Raw genomic sequence first — 19512 nt, 5'->3', positions numbered from 1 at the left:
GGGCCCAGCCGCTCTGCGGCATGTGGGATCTTCCCAGACCGGGGCACGAACCCGTGTCCCCTGCATCGGCAGGCGGACTCTCAACCACTGCGCCACCAGGGAAGCCCGCCTCAGTTGATTTTTGAAACGCTCTCTAGATCACCAATCTGAGAAGTACACATCTTAAGCTACTTGCATTTTTACTCCGTCGAAATACTTTCTAGAACTGAGAAATGCTAATATAATCTAATTTTAAAATTAAAGTTTCCTTAAAAATTACTACAAAAATACAAAAACTTGAGATATAGCCGAAATAAAGTTCAGAACCATAAAGCAACCTACCCTCAGCGCTTTTGGACAAATGACATCTCTAGGAAATCAACAGGAATGACAGTTTGGCTGTGTCAAGTGAAAAAGATTCACCTACAACTTTAAAAAAGAATGCTGCATTAGAAACTGAAAGATTAAATGTATCCTTCCTCCCTGTAATTCCATCCATGTAAACTGCTGGCGAGATCTTTTCAGTAGTCACTATATCACAAATTGTTAAATAAGCCAAGCCAAAATCTATGTTGGTACACACTAAACAAGTCACTAATTGCTGTATTTCTAAAACTATATTTTTGAATGTTTTTAATACCAAAATTTGAAACACCATGTAATCTAGTACAGAATATCCTCAAATTAAGTTTGTAAATCTCTGAAGTAGGTTAAGATATATCACAAGGCTCCAAAAATAAAACCACCTGACCTCACTTAAATTTGAAAAACCAAAGTTCGGTAGCGGCAAGAGAAGGGGAACTAGAAGTAGAACGTGAGAGCGAGCGAACACTGGACCATCTAAGGCAACTCAAAGTCAGGCCCTCAAATACCACTGAGGCTCTTACAAAGGCAAAGTAAAGTCTCCTGAAAGGCTCAAAAGGAACGAGTTTCATAACTAAAATGTTTTAACTTCAGATTATCCACTTGAAATTGTCTGATAAAAAAAAAAATCATACCCACTGTACAGATGCGAAAAACAACAGGAGCGTTTTCAGGTTGCACAATCCGACGCCATATGTACGGCGTTTGGTGAAAACGCTCTCAATTGCTCCAAGTGGGTGCCGAGTGGACTGGGATTTGGATTTTAGAAAAATCTGCTTGGGAAGGAGCAAGGCCTGTAGAGGAAGGGCAGGAAGAACGGGCAAATTTCCCTGTGGGGGGCGAATCTGGGGGCTCGGGAATTCCGCTTGCAGCACCGCAGCACGGTCTCCCACGCGTGAGCCCGCATGGTCAGGGCTGCACGCCCGGGGCCCGCTCCGGGTCGCGGTACCCTCACCCCAGAGGTCACCCTGACCCGGAAACAGTACCATAGAGTGGCAGTCGGCCTCGGTGGGGGGAAACCGGGTGGAGGGGTGAAAAGGAAGGTGGGAGAGCGGGAAGTGCGGGGCAGAGACGAGGGCTAACTGGGGAAGGGCAGAGGACACCCCCCCGCCAAGACCCGGGTCCGGATCGGGATGGGGGTTGGGGAGGGAAGCCCCTCGGCGCGCGAGCCGCACACACTCACCTGCCCCTCCCCCTCCCCGCCCGCCCGGCGGAGGCTCCGAGCTGCCGCGGGCTGCGCGCGCACACAAGGCGCGCGCACGCGCGCTGCCGGTCGCTTCCTCGAGCTTGCGCTCCGCCGGTTCAGTCCCAGCCCCGCTCATTCAAAGCCGGGCGCGCGCTCCGTCTCAGCCGCCGCTGCCGCCGCGCAGCTGCCATAGTCGCCCCGTCGTCGGGAAACCCTCCCCCAGCCCCACCTCCTGCCTCTCCTTAGCCCTCGAAGGCGGCTCTCAGTAGTCCCAAACTCTTGTTTCCGCACCCCGCCCCAGGTCCTGTCTGGCCCAATAGGCGAGAGGCTGCGGGTCCGGCGTCGGGGCTGAGAGCCAATGAGCGTTGGGGGCGGGGTGAGTGGCGGAGGCCGGCGTGGCAGCTGCCTGGGCTTCGTCAGGAGTAGGATTTTTGTGACCGTCGCTGGCTATACGGGCTGTTTTTTTGGTGAGTGTCTGGGCTCGTCTCGTGTTGCTCTAGTTTCTATACACAGTGCCTCCGCTCCAACCATGCCCCCTTTCCTTAAACCCACAGAATCCCTCTACCAGATGGGACCAAGAGAAATACGTGTTTAGATTGCAAAAAATGAGGGAGTCGTAGCTGTCTCAAGATGATGGATCTGGCCAGATCTCAATCATTCCACAACTTTAGGGGTGCGAAGCGCTGAGTTTAATTCAGAATTTAGGCTCTTGCTGGTAATTTTTGATTGAATTTCCTTTAACTGGAAGTTAAAAAGTGGCACTTCACCGTGTCCCTGCATTTGTTCCTGGCTTACTTACCGAGCTAGCCACTTTTCCAAATTAAGGTGTTCTTTTTCTATGGTTCTCTCTTTGAAACCTGATTGTTTTTTGTTTCTTTTCATCCTGTATGCTGTTAAAAGACTAGGATCCTTTGCTATTGTGGGTAAGGGGCCCTCAGAAAAGTATCTGCTCCACTGTTGTAACGTGACTGGTGAGGGAGGTTAGAAGTTTATACTGGTCAAAGACTGAAAGCTGTTCATGCAAATTGTTCCTCAACCAGCCTTTTTTTTTTTTTTAACCTCTTTTTTGGCTACAACTACCTTTGTTCTGTCACCCTGACCAGCACTTACCTACCCACTTAACTTTCCAGTACCTCCACTCCCTCCCCCCACCCCAGTCTATACCACATTTCTATTAATAATTTAACTTGTTTATCCTCAGGAGGGGAAGAAAAAGAATGTTTATTACTTTGATCTGGAATTATTCTGTGTAACCTTGGATAAGTTATTATATCCCTAAACTTCAGTTTCCTCATCAGTAAAATGGCCATAATAGTGCCTACTTCATGGTCAATGCTTACAAAGCTCTTAGGGCAGAGCCTGGTGCATAGCAAGCGTTCTTAAATAAGAGCTCTTACTGCCTGCTACTAGTACTGCATTACTACTAAATCATTCCCAGCAACTACAGCTCCCTAAGTCCACTTGACCCTCCACAGTCCCTTAAACACCTGTTCTAGCCCTTAAACTCTTCAAATGCCTAAATTCCAATAATTCAAAATTTCTAGAATTTTTTTTTGATTCCCAAAATCAAAAATCCAGGCTAGTTTACATCTTGATATGAACATGTTTTCAAAATGCTTTTCCTTAGTGACGTGTATCTTTGCTTCAGGTTATTTATTATATCCCTATGGTCTTTTCTTCCTTTCTGTAAAAATTATTCCTCAGTTTTCTTTATTAAATTTTCCATTTGCAAATGAAACAAAAGGTATATATTTTTCTAGAAACAAATAGTGAATACTTGTTTTCCAGCGCAACAACAAAACAAACAGAAAGCTTGCTAAAGACTGCAAACTTAAAATTTACTTTAAAAATACCTATAGGGCTTCCCTGGTGGCGCAGTGGTTGAGAGTCCGCCTGCAGCTGCAGGGGATGCGGGTTCGTGCCCCGGTCCGGGAAGATCCCACATGCTGCGGAGCGGCTGGGCCCGTGACCCATGGCCATTGAGCCTGTGCGTCCGGAGCCTGTGCTCCGCAACGGGAGAGGCCACAACAGGAGAGGCCTGCGTACCGCAAAAAAAAAAAAAAACAAAACCTATAAAAGAATATTTAAAAATCATCTTCAGTTGTTGAGTAGTAATCCCATAATTGGGGATCATAAGTGCCATAATTTGGGGTCTTGCTTGGGGACCACTCTTGGCAGTGTGCAATTTGAAGTCCTGTTCTCTGCCCAAGGCTTGGGTGGAGTGGGGAGGAGGACCACCAAATGTCAAGTGGGAGGAGCATAAGGGATAGAACTTGATATATGAAATATTTCTTTTTGGATTGCCTCTTTTTCATGGGGTACAGTTAATTATACCTGCTCTGTGTCAGGACCATTTTGCCCACTTTAAGTCTTTTGATTGGCCTGCCCAATCACCAGCTTGATTATTTTCATTCTATCAGCTTCCAACACACCACTTACTCTCCCAGTTCAAAGCCTGGATAGGCTTCCTTGTTCTGAATTCTCCAGCTGGCTCTGAGTAGTGTCTTGTCAACTGACCTCCCATCCCTGCCTGGGAGGTAGGGCAGACCTTGCAAACACAGCCCAGGGCTTCCAGGTCTTCCCCAACTCAGTTCCCTGGCTTTTCAGTAAAGGGATGGTTTTTTCTTTAAGCACAATCTTAGACCTGCTGTTCTGACTTGGACATTAATGGCTTTTTATTGATGAGCAGCTGTTCACGGTTGAATACGGATCATAAAGTCACATTCATTTCTTGATCAAGCAAAACAAAGCCTTGTAGCTTATAGAGTGACAGTTTTGAACAGACACATTTGAAAGCAAAGGATTATCTGGTGATAATTTTAATGGATTGATTTATTGATCTTTCTCTTCTAGAGAATTTTGCTTGCTTTCAAAATAGTACATTTTAATATTATGGAAAACCATAATTTATTTTTTAATATCCATAATCACCATTTAATAGTTAGGACCAATTGCTTAATAGAGAAACCAAAAACCCTGAAGCAGCTTTTTAATTTCTTTTCTATTAAAAGAAAATTAACATTCTGTGAAGCATTTAAATAAATATGTTTCATCATTGTTTCTATAGCATATCTTCAATTAGTAATTTTTATTGCTAAATACAGGAAGACCCAAGGTTTAAGAATAATTAAGAGTTAACCAAGTCCCTTCAGAAGATGCCTGGATAGGAATGGAGAAAAATAATCCATGTCTTTTTTTAGAAATGGATTCATATGAAAAAATGGGGTGAACTCTTCATTATTGTGTTTCAGTAGTGAGTTTCAGCAATGTAATACCTCTTGGCACTGTCCATATTGTTATCAGAGCTATAATATAATTCAGCTATATTATGAGTTAAGTAGACTTGATCTGAGCAGGCCTGGCAATCTAATGCCATTTATTATTTCTAACAGTAAATATGATTCATTCAACCAATATAACATAACAGTTTATAACATGTGAATTGAAAACTTAAAGCAACACTGAATCAACAATGAAAGCCTACTCCATTCAGCTACAGCATGATGGACATTACGGCTTTGATCTTGAACAAGTTTGAGCCTTTTCTCACCTGCAAAATCAGGCTAATAATTCCTGCCTTATGGATTTATTTGGCAAAGTAAGTGGCATAATGTACATGGAAATGTGTTGGAAACAAAGCAATAAAATCAATGAAAGCTCTTAGGCGTACAGGTTTATCCTCTTCAAGTCCCTGAATCTTCTTTTAGCTCACAACAAGGAGCAGTGCTTCTAAGGAAAACAGAGGTGAATTTTGTGTCATCAGCAAGCAGAAATAGACATATTTATTAGTAACACGTTAAAAAGGGGAAAAGAGGAAGGAACACTCAACTTTGAAGCTGCGCTCTGATTTCACCCCCCACCTCCTTTGCCTCTTTGCTTTAAAGATGTATATGTATAACTGATTCACTTTGTTATAAAGCAGAAACTAACACACCATTGTGAAGCAATTATACTCCAATAAAGTTGTAAAAAAAAAAAAGATATAGAGTCAAAGAGCAGCTATTAGAACAAAAGCACCTACAGACCTACCCTTCCCTCTCCATGCTGTTTCTCACTACTCACTGGATATTTTTCTCAAAATAGTATCTGTTGCCAAATTTTGTCCATTTCTTCTTCTCAGTGTCTATTATTTTAGCACACCAGGATTATCATAATGATCTTTGATCCTCTAGTTCAGCTCAGTACATCACCACATGATTAATAGAAATATTTTTCAAGCACATACTTCTTCATGCTAACGCTCCTGTTCAAAATAGAGATTTGTTGTTGTCCATTAATGCAAATTCACTTAGGAGGACACGTGTCTCGATTGTTGCTTTTTGTTTTTGTTTTTGTTTTTTTTTGGCTGCACAGTGTGTGGGATCTTAGTTCCTCGACCAGGGGTCGATCCCGCAGCCCCTGCAGTGGAAGCAAGGAGTCTTACCCACTGGACCGCCAGGGAAGTCCCTTGACTGTTGCTTTTTAATCTCTTAATTTCAAAGTGCTGCTCTTGGATCCTTCTCTGACCACCTCTGGCCCTTTAAAATATTAGACACATCAGCAATTCTTGTTAAAGGCATTTGTCTGTATAAGATGTACATTTCATACAGTGAAAATTACCTCTTCACAGTGAAATATGTATTCCTTGCCCTAATTTTTATTTGAAATTAAACCCTTTATAAGTGAGAATTAAATCCATATTATAATCATCCTAGAAGTTTTCAGTATAAAGAACTTATTTATTTTCTCTCTTCCCAGGGAGAATTTACATGTATGAAGGATCATTTGCTTAAATACATACACTACTCTCAAGAAAAACCAAAGGAAAATATCTTGCCACATAGCCAGACACACTCATAAGTATCCTGCCCAAAAGGAATTATTTTTTTCTGCTCATAGGCACAGAGCCCATTACCATGGCAGTCGTAACTAGTGGTCTCTAACTGGGTGTGGATTTTATACACTGTTATTTGAAATGTTAAGGCAGTAAGTCAAGGTAAAGTGCAATTCCTGTTATATTTTGGTAGGATTTCTTTATCTCAAAAATCTCATAGAGGAAAAGTTTCATCATGCTGTCTATTCACTTGCTTGATTAAACAGTTTACTCAACACTTACCATGGGCACAGTGTGTGCTAAGCATGTTAGAGGAATCAATAGAACACACAGCCCTTAACTGAAAGGAATTTTCCTAATAAAATCAGCTTGTCAAGGGTAAACAGAATTCCTGGAAGAACAGTTTTTCCTAAAGAGCTTTCTAATTTTAGCATGATCTGATCATAATAACTAGAGTAGTGTATCAAAGCCTGCAACTAGTGTGGTAAGAGGTTTGTAGCTGGGCAGACTGCCCACAAGTATTCGAGTATCAATACCTACTATAACACTGACAGCAGGCCCCTTCTTTTTTGGTCTTACACATTGTGTGTGTAGCTACTCTCTGGGGAGGCAAAGTTGGTGGGGATAAATCTTTATGTTTCTTTCACTAGAGACTGCACACTTCTTGTCAGCTGGTGCCAACCTGAGGAAGCTGAAAATGCCCACTGATGAGAATGCAAGAAGGGTGTGACCCTCCAATGGTTTCTTTTTTTTTTTTTTTAATGTTTTTAAATTTATTTATTTATTTTTGGCTGTGTTTGGTCTTTGTTTCTGCGCACGGGCTTTCTCTAGTTGCGGCGAGCCGGGGCTACTCTTCGTTGCAGTGCGCGGGCTTCTTATCGCGGTGGCTTCTCTTGTTGCAGAGCACAGGCTCTAGGCACACGGGCTTCAGTAGTTGCAACACGTGGGCTCAGTAGTTGTGGCTTGCGGGCTCTAGAGCACAGGCTCAGTAGTTGTGGCACATGGGCTTAGTTGCTCCACGGCATGTGGGATCTTCCCGGACCAGGGATCAAACCCGTGTCCCCTGCATTGGCAGGCAGATTCTTAACCACTGGGCCACCTGGGAAGTTCCCCTCCAGTGGTTTCTGATGGGTTTCCCAAACCAAATACACATGGATTCAGATCAAGGTTTAAGCATCTCTGTTTTGGAGGATACAGATAATAACTTCAAAAGTGTATGAGCTGGGACTTCCCTGGTGGTGTAGTGGTTAAGAATCTGCCTGCCAATACAGGGAACACGGGTTCGAGCCCTGGTCCGGGAAGATCCCACATGATACAGAGCAACTAAGCCCGTGCACCACAACTACTGAGCCTACGCTCTAGAGCCCGCAAGCTGCAAATACTGAAGCCCACACGCCTAGGGCCTGTGCTCCACAAGAGAAGCCACCGCAGTGAGAAGCCCACACACCGCAACGAAGAGTAGCCCCTGCTCACCGCAACTAGAGAAAGCCCGCGCGCAGCAACCAAGACCCAACACAGCCAAAAAAATAAAAAAATAAAAAATGTATGAGCTATTTGAAACAATTTCCTTGCCCTGGCATTGCCTCTGCCCACCTCCCCCTGTAGAAAGGATGAATTCCCTATTCTCTTGTTCCTTTCATGTTTTGCCACCTCAAGAATCTGATGAAACCAGAAGATGTATCAGTTAGGATTAGGACTCTGGCCGAGTAGCAATGAAACCCTGAAAAAGAAAAGGCTGGTATGGTCAGGGGCCCAAACTGTTTTTACCTGAGTTCTCTATACCCTCCCAAAAGGGGCTGGCATTTGTTTTCCTGGTGCAAGGAGACGTCTTGCTCCATTAGGCGGGAAAAACAGGAAAGGATGAGGAAGGGCAAAGGGATGCATAATAGCCATCTTTTAAGGAAAGTTCCTAGAATATGCCACAAGATTGTTTATAAAAACTCACTGTACAGGGCTTCCCTGGTGGCGCAGTGGTTGAGAGTCCGCCTGCCGATGCAGGGGACGCGGGTTCGTGCCCCGGTCCGGGAGGATCCCACATGCCACGGAGCGGCTGCGCCCGTGAGCCATGGCCGCTGAGCCTGCGCGTCCGGAGCCTGTGCTCCGCTATGGGAGAGGCCACAGCAGTGAGAGGCCCGCGTACCGGAAAAAAAAAAAACCTCACTGTACACAAATTGGTCATTTCTCGCTGCACTCACTGCTGAGAAAGTCTTTGTTCTTCGTGGCCCTGTACCTGGCCAGTGATTCTAATAATTAACACTCACATTGTGTTCATTACATGCTAGGTACTGTTCTGGAACAATAAGGAGCCTAATGGTTTATGGGCCAGCGAATGACATAATATAGGCAACATTAGGGTATAACGATAACAGGAGTGGCTACCTTTTACTGAGAGCTTACCACCTGTTGGGCACTGGGTTAGGTGCCTTATATATGATAATCGGTCCTCAAATACCACACTGCAAGGTAGATATTTGCCACATTTTATAGGTGAAGATACTGAAAATAAAGGAGACTAAGAACTTGCCTGAGGGCATAGAGGTGGTAAAATTTAAACTAGAGTTTGAACATGAATTGGGACCTAAATATGTTTTTCTAAAAACTCTCTTCACAGTGAAACACTTTCTCCTGCTTGGGGAAAAGTGGGAGGCAATTAAATGTTGGAGCTGAGATCTGGAGTTAGATTCGAATCCCAGCTTTACCATTAAAAGCTCTGTGAACTGGGGCATTTAATTTAATCTTTTTATGTATTGTTTCCTCATCTGGAAAAGGGGATAATATCTTCATAGCATAAATGTAAGGAAAGAGTCCACGTAGAACACTCAGTGTAGTAAAGATGTGGTAAATCTTTAATTATTGTTATTACTAGTAGTAGAAGTACTAGTAGTATTTTAGCTAGCACTCTTCAGGATAAAATGGAGAAGAGGTAAAAGTAGGTAGACCACCTAGAAATCATTGCAATGATCAGAAGGTGATACAGCTGAGAAAAGAGTAGAGACAATAGTACAAGATATAAATGTTTTGCTTATTATCAGAAATACAGGAAGATATTCTTACTACCTCTTTATTCTCTCTTCCTTATATTGACCAAAATGGGAACATCATATTTACTTTATGAATCTTTCAGGTCCTGGAGAAACAGTACTAACACACAAAGTATTTTTAAATGACTTGCTCAACAGCGAAATACCCACTTGTTACGTTTAGAAGTATTTTTAAAAATTTAAACACAAATTTCTAAGACAGGATTATTCAGAGAAACATTATTTAAAAAAAAAAAAAAGTGTCCAGCTTGTGACTGAAGGCTATGTGAAGCCATATTGCCCACGGATTTTTAACAATTAGGCATTTTAAAAACTAGTAGTTAAAATTGTAATTTATCTGGCATAAATAATTATGGGTATGTACTATAATAACTTTAGAAAAATTTTAAAAGCAGACAGCCAGAAACCTAAAGAAGTTAAATCAGGAACTTTTTAACAAAGTCTGTGGCTAAGAAGCAAAAATTTAGAAATTCCTTTTATTCTCCAATGACTTGTATTAGTGAAACCCAGTCCCCTTTAAACCGAGCTCCCCTGCGAAGTTTATGGTTAATCTATCTAAAACTTTATTCCCTTTCTTGTCCCACCCCTGTTCCCCTCAGGATGGAGGAGTATCAAAGAAAAAGGGGGAGTGAAACCAAGCAGAACCCTGTGGGGCCTTCCCAGGTACAAAAGCCCCTCCATGTCCCCCATTTCTTATTTGCAGAAAAAAGGCTTTAGGCTCCTAGGCCTTCACTAAGTTCCAAAGAGCAGACTGGAGCAGTTAATGATTAGAACAGAGTCACAGGACTCCACACCTAGTTCCTGCTGAAGGAATATAAATAACAATCAGATGCATATCTATGAGTTGTTTAGTAAAAACTAAGATCCGCCCCACCCACCCAGTGGAGGATGGTAACTACATGCTGACCACAAGCACATAGACCCCAGACTGACTGGAGCCACCAACCAATGAGATTCCGGAAACATCACCTCACCACCAACCAATGAGCCAGAATGTCCAGGAGCTGATCAGGCATCCTAAGACCCTCTCCCCTAACACTTGCTTAAAACCATCGGGGAGTTTGTGAGTCTTTTGAACATGAGCTGCCCTTTCTCTTTGCTTGGCATCCTGCAAATAAATCCTTACTTTGCAGCAAACATCCCGTCAGAGTTTGGCTTTTTGTGCCGCAGGCCCACAAGCTCTTGCTCTGTTACGTTAGAAAAGTTCTTTATTAAACATCTATGGAAAATTTTTGACAAAAAGTTTCCAGTGGACTGAATTAAAACTTGAGGTAAGAAAGGACTACAGATAGTGGCCAATTTTGTGGCTTTCACAGTGTTCACATGTGAAGAATATTTTTGTATCTCCCAGAAACCGAATGCAGGAATTTGTTCCATAGATGCTACAATTGTAGTTCTTGGAATTTAGTTTTCTCAGTGAAAGGAAATGTCCTGAAATGGAGAGTAAACTGAATTTGCATTAGAAAACTTGATTTTTAAGTCTTTCTTGTTGGGTCTCTCTCTCCTCCTCCCCATTTTAGTGGTAGAGCTTTCTCACCCCTCTGAGGTTGGAACTGAGGGAAGTATGAGAGTCCTCTAGTGGTGTGGTCTAATTCGTGCTCTCTGGACATGAAAGCTGTTCCTACTGAAGGGAGTGTACTGGTGCTCCAGTAACGTGAGACGGCTTCTTGATTTCCCCGTGCTCCGTGCTTCATTCATCCACTAAACAGTGAGTCTGCATCTACTAGTGCCAGACGTTTCGTAAGAGGGCAAGAGAAATGCTTACTAAGGAATAGCCTAATACTAATGCTTACTAAATGCTTACTAAGGAAGAGCCTTACTGCCTTCAAGGAACTCACTATCTAATGGTATTTCAGCCTTTGTTCTCACCACCACACCTTCTGTCAGGACACTCTTCCTTGGCTAATCGCATGCTTTATTCCTCACCACTCGTCTCAGGCATCATATTCTTCTGCAATCTGTCCCTCATCCATCTCCATCCTCACAGGATGCTCCTACCCCCAGCCAAGTGCCCCTCCTCTGTGCCCCTACAGCACCCTATGTCTCTTTCTCTCACATATGATACTGTATCTCTGTGTTTTGTGTATCACCTTTTCCACCACTATTTCCTCAACTACCTTGTAGACTCTTGGAAGGTGAAGACAGCATCTTATTCCTTGTAGTCTTCTCACTAGAATGCCTGGTATCTAGCAAATGTTAAGTAGATGTTTGTTTGACTGAACAAAATGCCAAATATATACAAAGACATTTGGATTTACTACATGGTAAATGTTAATAATTTTTTGTTAAGCAAGGTTAACAATGACCTGGGGCGAGCATTTTAGGAAATGGTTCACAGTAGAAAAAGCTCTGGGTTTCCTTGAATTCTCTCAGCTGTTCCAAATGCTTCCTGAGTGTCACTTGCTGGAAGGTAACTTTTGTGAATACCAAGTCTACTTGCTCAGGACATGGCCACAAAGCCTCGATTGGGGTTATTCCTCTAAATATAGCATTTCCTTTAGACTTTTCTGAGTAAAAAGTGCAATTTTTATAGTATGAGAGCTTTTGTTTAGTTTAGCTACATTAATTTGTGGCTTTTTTTTTTGCATTCCCTAATTTTATCCTCTTGAAAATAAGTATTTCTTCTGGTGTAGCCTTGGGTTGCAGGAGGTCACACTCTTTTTTTTTTTTTTTTTTTTTTTTGCATTACGCGGGCCTCTCACTGTTGTGGCCTCTCCCGTTGCGGAGCACAGCCTCCGGACGCGCAGGCTCAGCGGCCATGGCTCACGGGCCTAGCCGCTCCGCGGCATGTGGGATCTTCCCGGACTGGGGCACGAACCCGTGTCCCCCACATCGGCAGGCGGACTCGCAACCACTGCGCCACCAGGGAAGCCCAGGTCACACTCTTAATAGTCACAGTTTTGAGTGGGAAGGAGGGGTAAGCAGAGGAGTCTGGACTTGTTCAAACAAGCGACACCAATGAAACTCTTCCTAGACGACTGGCCAGGGTTGGCAGGCCCAGAAATCAAGGATAATCTAGAATTCCTGGGATTCCTGTGGATCTGAAAAACAGCACCTTAGACAATCTGAAATGAGATTGTCTAAAACAATCTCATTTCTCCAAAATCCTTAGAAATTAAAATGGCTTAGATCTTTGAAAATTAGAATCTTATGAATGGATAGAGAAAAACAGATCCCCCAGTACATACAAAAATTCAGAATGCTTCCAATCTGATCTAAAGAAGTTAAGTCAAAACTAGAAAGCTCTTTCAACTCTTTAAAGTATTTCATGATTTGTTGGTACAGCAACTTGGAGGTGGTATATCTGCTTACAAATCAAAAATTTCTAAAAGTTTTATTATTTTTTGATGAAATAAGTACATACAAACATAAGGAATCAAAAGAAATTTGTATTTTGAAGAAATTTGATTTTTGTGATTAAAACTAAGTAATACATTTTATATATTACAAAAATATTTTTAGTATATTTTCTTGAAAATGCTACAGACTTTTTCTTGTTGTGCAACAAAATAGCTCTTAAATAAGCAGTTCTTGTATTTGTGTTTTCAACCTGTTCTTCAGAATAGCACTTCAGTTACTTCCTGAAAAGCGAAAACAATACAAATATTTTTAAGAAAATATAGTGTGATATTAAAATATGTTTTATTAATTTTAACTTTTTCTAATATTTCATGGTATGGTTAATAAGGCAAAACTTAGTATTTCAGAGTTTACCAATTTAATGTGCCTTTGTGTGGAACCATGGAGAGAGAATAGTGGTGCTTATATATTGTATTTTTCACATTCAAGTTTTGTCATTTTATTTAGTGTAATTTCATAACGCTCTTAAAAGTAAAATACTGTTAATTCAGAATTCAAAGTTATAAAAAACCCATAATTTCATTTCATCAATGGGTTATGATTTGAACGTGCCCCACCCCCAAATTCATATATTTTAAAGCCTAATGTCCAATGTGACGGTATTAGGAGGTAGAGCCTTTGACAGGTGCTTAGGTCTTGAGGGTGGAGCCCTCATGAATGGGATTAGTATTTTTATAAGCGACCCCACAGAACCCCCCCTTAACTATGTAAAGATACAGTGACAAGTCTGCAACCCAGAAGAGGGGCCTCATTTGACCATGCTGGCATCCTGACCTCAGACTTTGGCCTCCAGAATTGTGAGAAATAAATTTCTGTTGTTTTTAAGCCACTCAGTCTTTGGTATTTTGTTATAGCAGCCTGAAAGGACTAAGACAATAGTGTTTAAGTCTTCTTATGTCTTAACTGAAGAATGATAGATTATTTAGTAGCAAAGGGGAAGCTGTTGATTAACTTTTTATCTGGAAAAAATGTCCTAAAAAACACCAAGAAGAATATCATTTACTAATGACTTGAAAATAGAATTTTCTGAATTTTGTAAAATCCCAAAGTTGTCAAGTACAAGTAGGAAGAAAGTCAGTGAAGATAATTAGGAAAAAAATGCATTTAGTGAGGAAACACAAAATGAACAAATATATAATAAGGAGTACTTATACCTTATATTTTAATGCTTCTGGGAAGAAACAAATGAACTTAAGCAATACCTATCACGCTATTATAAAATAGACAACAAGTTTTACTTTTATTAGAATTCTGGAGACAGGAAAACAGGCATTAAAATACAATAACCTGTGTGTTGGTCTTTACCTTTTGTCCCTCGGCTCCAAACCCACCCTGCTATATTAGCTTTAAGAGGCCAGGGCTGGGTCTCTTCAAACCGTCCTTCTCCCTTGACAGCTGGTTTCTAATTAGTTTCTACCATGAGGAGGGAAGAACGGATTATTTCTTCCTGAAGTCCCAGCCTCCAGTTGTTCTGCTACTCCCAGAACCGGCCTTATTGTTTCCTTTCATCCTGACCTTATTTATTTTTAAATTTAAAATCTAGTCTTGGCTTCTACTACTGAAGTACTTCAGTATTCTTCTAAATTATTACCCCATCTCAAATTCACGGCAACTCGTGGCCACAGCGAATGGCTCAGGAATGGGTATGTGGCCCAAGCCAGGTCAATGACATAGCTTTGGGACTTTTGCTGGAAGTGATGGGAAAGAGGTTTGCTCTTTCTGGATTAGCTGTTGGGCCAGTAGACTGTAAACATGAAGATGCTGGTGGTACCTGTACCATGAGGGTTGGGGTGCCTGATGAAGAGTCTGCCTGGGAGTGAATCTGCCACCAAGAAGAATGAAGCTGAGAGACGGAGAGACACAGGTTCTAGATGATGTCATTTGAGCCCTTGGTTCTCACTGTGGCAGAAATCAGACTACTTCTGGACTTCTCAGTTAAGTGAGTTCACTTTACTGCCTAAACCAATTGGAGCTGAGCTTCTGCCCTTTGCAACTGAAAGAGTCCTGATGTAACCTGCATTTCTCATTCCCCGCACTCTTATACGCCATCCTGCAGTGTGAATAACATTTCCGTAGGGTGGTCTTGTCTCTACCATTGAAGCTCTAACTTTCTCAGTGGCTGAGATCGTGTCTTTCTGTCTGTGGTGCTATACTGCACTCAGTCTTTATTTAGTAAACATTTTCTGGTACCTCAGTATGTGGAGACAAACATAGAAAAAGTGAACTGTGCTTACCGAGAATTCAGTTCAAAATCAAAACTGCAGTCGTAAATATTTCCAAGAGCAACACTCTTCCCACCAGACAGCTAACTACTGTAGTCACTATCTGGGCAGCGGTGCCCACAGTAGACACGTTGCTGTTGCTGCTGCTGCTGCCACCGCCGCTGCCACTACTGCCACTGCTAGAGACAGACTGTGCAGCTAGGCTGAAAGTCCTGGACTCCACCTGAACGACGTCATCCAGGATAAATTCAATCTTAAAGTTTTTTCCTAGGGCAAAAAAAAATCATCACAGTGTCTGACTTCCTTTTATTATTTGTTTGTTTTCGTACACTTCCAGTTGGGTTTTCATTGACTTACAAATACTGTATAACCCCTAACGAAGTATTTATGGAAATTGAGTCAAATAAATTAAAGTATAAACAAGTGTAGAGAGGGTCTCAGAGTCAGAAGCGTTCTATCTGCCCAACAACTATGGGCAGGAGGACTCTGGGTAGATTTTCTTTCTGCAGCATCAGTACCTACTTCTTAGGGGTTCTTTCCTAGTGCCCAGAGGCTGTTTGAAATGAAGGACAGTAGGGAAGGGAGGTGAGGGTGCTGAACCTCTGTCTGATCCCCGTACACTTGACCGAGGAGTGAAGAAGCTGCAGCCTCAGTTGGGGGAGGTGGGGATGCATACTGAACTTTTTATTTTGAAAAATTTCAAACGTAAGAGTTGAAAGCATAGTACCACAAACATCCATATGCCCTCAACTTAGACTCAACCAGTTTTAACTGTTTTCCACATTTGTTTTAAGTCAGACGCTATTTTCATGTTGCAAGATCATGATTCCTTTCCTTTTACCCAAGGTAGACAAGCTTGAGGAAACACATGTTAGATATATTTAGAGTGTGAAACACTCATCTAAATATTTCTTAATCCATATGTTAAATCTTCCCATAGTTTTGAATATCAGTTAACCAATAGATTTTTCCATGACATAATTTCTTCTTGGACTACTGCTATCATTAATAGTGGTTACCATAAAATAGATAGCTAGTGGGAAGCAGCCGCATAGCACAGGGAGATCAGCTCCGTGCTTTGTGACCACCTAGAGGGGTGGGATAGAGAGGGTGGGAGGGAGGGAGACGCAAGAGGGAGGGGATATGGGACATATGTATATATATAGCTGATTCACTTTGTTATACAGCAGAAACTAACACAACATTGTAAAGCAATTATACTCCAATAAAGATGTAAAAAAATAAATAAATAAAAATAAAGTGAACTGCCAAACTAAAAAAAAAACAAAACAGTAGTTACCATACAGAGCAGAATGTGCAATACTTGGCATAATTCCAAAGTTTTCATTCTTCTGTTTTTTCTATTATCTTAAAAAAATAATTTCTGTTTTCATTCGTCTTTTCTTTTTCAGGAGAGAATGTATTGACCACATTGTGCTTTCTATAGCAATGCATTCTATAACTTTCAAGGTGGATAGACATTGTTCCGTAGAATATTCTGCCACTGTTACAATTCATGACAATGGTGTTTTTAAGTCTTGCCTTTTTTTTCAGTTTGAAAAAACTGAATTTTTGTGGCAGGTATATTTTTTCTTAAAGATTTTGGTGTGTGAAGAATTTAGACATTTTTGCTTTGTTTTTATGTTTTTTTCTCCTGCAGAATTGTGAGGAATGCCAAGCTAGGCTAGTGGAGAGGCCATTCCATGGAGGAGAAGTGAAGAACTCAGCCAAAATCCAAGATCAAAACCTCAGTGACACGACTCCAATCAAGCCATCCCAGCTGAAGGCCCAGACATCATCAAACAGAGACGAACCATCCCAAATTCCTGACCCACATTATTGTGAGCAAATGAAATCATTGTTGTTTTGAGCCATCAGATTTAGGGCTGGTTTGTTAAGTAGCATTAGAAACTGAAACAAGCGCTGTGTATCACATAGGTTGCTAAATAATCGTGTCCCAAATGTTATTATCCTTTAGTAATATTATTTTAATCCAGATTGCTCAAAAGATGCAGTCTCAGCTGTTTATTTTCTTCTTCCACTTTTTTCTTACCTAATTCTCACATTTTTATTTTCTGTGTGAGAAACTACAACCCATGCCTTCTCTACCCGCTGGCCACTGCCTTGCTCTTTACGGAGCTATAAGTAGAAGAGGGTGTGGTGCCACACGGTCAGGCTAGCCTAATCTGCAAGGGGATTTCCCACAGTGCAGTAATTAAGTGGGATACCTACAAGAAAGTGTTACAAGACGCTTTATTCATTTTCTTGCATATGCTTTGTTGTTACTGCAGTTTTACAGTTAATCTAAAAACTGGCTAACTGATTTTAAAATAATAAAGAGATGACTATATTTGACCTTCCTTACTATACACGACCAGAGAACTGAAACCCTACACTTGATGGAAAAAAAGCAAGACAGAAAGCAAGAAATAAGGAAGGCAGGAAGCAAGGGAATTAGAAACAATGACTGTTCTCCATAGCAAATAAGATAGACACTCCAAGGGAAGCTTTGAACTCTTAAAGAAAATATACTGGATAAAAGGAGAGCACTATTTTGTTATCATAAAAACGTCAAAACCTACATTACTGCTTCAGCACTCCAGTGACCCTGGTTACTTTGGAACATTGCCTTTGGAAGTGGTAGTTTGGAGACCTCGATCATCAGGTTGGGTCTTTGTCACTGTGCACCTCTTGAGTCCACCTTCCTGGGGAGGGTTCTTGTCAAGTTCCTCATTTCCCATAAAAGGGTCCCAGTCCTACCGCCATTTAGGCTGACTGTTAACGAATTAGGCTCTATCCTTGGTCACCAGGCTTACTGGACACTCCAGGTACTTGTCCCAGAACACAATGTTGAACTCATTGCCACTGGATTCCCATCAAACTCTAGGTTGAGATATTGTTGCCCAGTAGGCAGATCAAACTTATCTGGTGTAGGGCATCATCAAAGCACGAGGAAACAACAAATAAGGAAAAAATTCTCTTGGAATGATTTTAGCTTTTGATATTTAGTTCTTATGGAAAAAAAAACCAGATTATTGTTAGATATTCTTTAACTTTTCTTACTCTTTACTTTGGCTTTTATTCTGACCTTTAGTGTGTGTGTGTGTTTGAAATAACAGTAGTTAGAAGAGTGAGGACCACAATAAAACTTTTTCAGGAGTTAGGGCCTATAAAGGTTGAGGTAAACAGATTAATGGAGGCCTGTCTCCAGTACAAGGAGTCTATTTCATTCTTTTCTTTTTTTTCTTTTTTTTTCAGTTTGTAGCTATTTAATGATGAGGTCAAATTTGTTAAATCTGGGGATTGTTTGGACTTCAGAGGAGATTGATCCAGTGGCTCTGTGTTGTCCTTGATGACCTGATTTTTCTGCCTTCCATGGGTAAGCATCATCATAAGGCTGTTTTCTCTCATGGTGTATTTCATTCTTTTCGATACTGAATAATCTATCATCAATAGAGACCTGTTTTTTGGACATATTTTTGCCTTGGTAGAAAGGCTTTCACCAGTTGGAGTTATGCCATCAATCCACACGAAGATAATATAAGAAACCTCACTGTGGAAGTTATGACTGTATTTACTGTTGAAGATATCATGTATTTATGTGTTGATGATATCATGAGTATACTTCATGAGAACTCATACGAGACATCTGTTCTGACCTCAGAGCAAGTTGTGATTCTCCACAGCAACTGGTCTATCTGCAGAGGACTGTGAATCATGATAATGCTCATGTTTTCTCCTTTGCATTGGCTTTCAGAAAGACTAGAACCCACATTCCAGCCCAACTTTGAACTTCTGCATGGGCCATTAAAATTATATGACACTATATTATCCTTTCTTTTCTTGAATTTGAAAAATCTATATATTAAGTTTTCTTCTTATAAATGTAATACATACATAGTAAGAAAATTTAGAAAAATACACACATGGATAAAGAAGAAAATATGAATCATGATATAATTTTGATGTATGTCCTCAAGTTACCTGTTTTTTTTTTTTAATTTATTAATTTATTTATTTATCTTTGGCCACGGTGGGTCTTCGTTGCTGCACACGGGCTTTCTCTAGTTGCAGCGAGCGGGGACTACTCTTCGTTGTGGTGCGCGGGCTTCTCATTGCGGTGGCTTCTCTTGTTGCAGAGGACAGGCTCTAGGCACGCGGGCTTCAGTAGTTGTGGCACACGGGCTCAGTAGTTGTGGCTCACGGGCTCTAGAGCACAGGCTCAGTAGCTGTGGCACACAGGCTTAGTTGCTCCGCGGCATGTGGGATCTTCCTGAACCAAGGCTCAAACCCGTGTTCCCTGCATTGGCAGGCGGATACTTAACCATTGTGCCACCAGGGAAGCCCAAGTTACCTGTTGTAATTCACTTAATTGCTTATTTTATTTTTCACTTTGTTTTGCATATTAAATATATTTTTGTAAGCCAGACATTCTGATTTCTATAATTTATTGACCAGTGTAGTATAGACTGCTTTGTTCATTAAAAGGAAATTATAATTGTCCCTATTTATGGGTATATATGTGAGGATCCAAAATAGTACACTCAC

The 19512-nt window shown here is 41.3% G+C and overlaps 2 protein-coding genes and 1 long non-coding RNA gene across 8 annotated transcripts in view; 1 reads left to right on the top strand and 2 right to left on the bottom strand.

Moving 5' to 3' along the window:
* The window catches only part of EBAG9 (estrogen receptor binding site associated antigen 9), a 32322-nt gene extending 30674 nt beyond the window's left edge, over positions 1–1648 (bottom strand). Inside the window, exons 1-2 of one of the 4 annotated variants that reach the window (XM_081258395.1) lie at positions 1526–1541; positions 322–402 (exon numbers count right to left, since the gene is read on the bottom strand). The gene's annotated coding sequence lies outside the window, so the exon portion shown is untranslated. Of the gene's footprint in view, positions 1–321; positions 403–977; positions 1292–1525 lie in introns of those variants that run through there. The other 3 variants (XM_081258394.1, XM_081258396.1, XM_081258393.1) reach the window with 3 other exon arrangements.
* A 266-nt stretch (positions 1649–1914) lies between these two features.
* On the top strand, positions 1915–19497 carry LOC308630343. Of its 3 annotated transcripts, XR_014017823.1 has the most exons (4): positions 1915–1995; positions 16625–16805; positions 18223–18343; positions 18629–19497. It is a non-coding gene; the product is annotated as an uncharacterized lncRNA (long non-coding RNA). The 3 variants fall into 3 exon arrangements; XR_014017824.1 differs by lacking the exon at positions 18629–19497 and having other exon boundaries at positions 18223–18622; XR_014017825.1 differs by lacking the exons at positions 1915–1995; positions 18629–19497 and adding an exon at positions 10922–11090 and having other exon boundaries at positions 18223–18622.
* The window catches only part of PKHD1L1 (PKHD1 like 1), a gene marked incomplete at its 5' end in the record, with an annotated part of 156499 nt that continues 149766 nt past the window's right edge, over positions 12780–19512 (bottom strand). The window contains 2 exons of the mRNA XM_081258904.1: positions 12780–12963; positions 14977–15231. Coding sequence (XP_081115030.1) covers positions 14984–15231 — 248 coding nt within the window. The 3' untranslated portion in view covers positions 12780–12963; positions 14977–14983. The remainder of the gene's footprint in view (positions 12964–14976; positions 15232–19512) is intronic.

The sequence above is a fragment of the Mesoplodon bidens genome, assembly GCF_964165515.1.
Source record: "Mesoplodon bidens genome assembly, chromosome: 16".
Taxonomy (NCBI): Eukaryota; Metazoa; Chordata; class Mammalia; order Artiodactyla; family Ziphiidae; genus Mesoplodon; species Mesoplodon bidens.
This window is presented reverse-complemented; position numbering and strand designations above follow the sequence as displayed.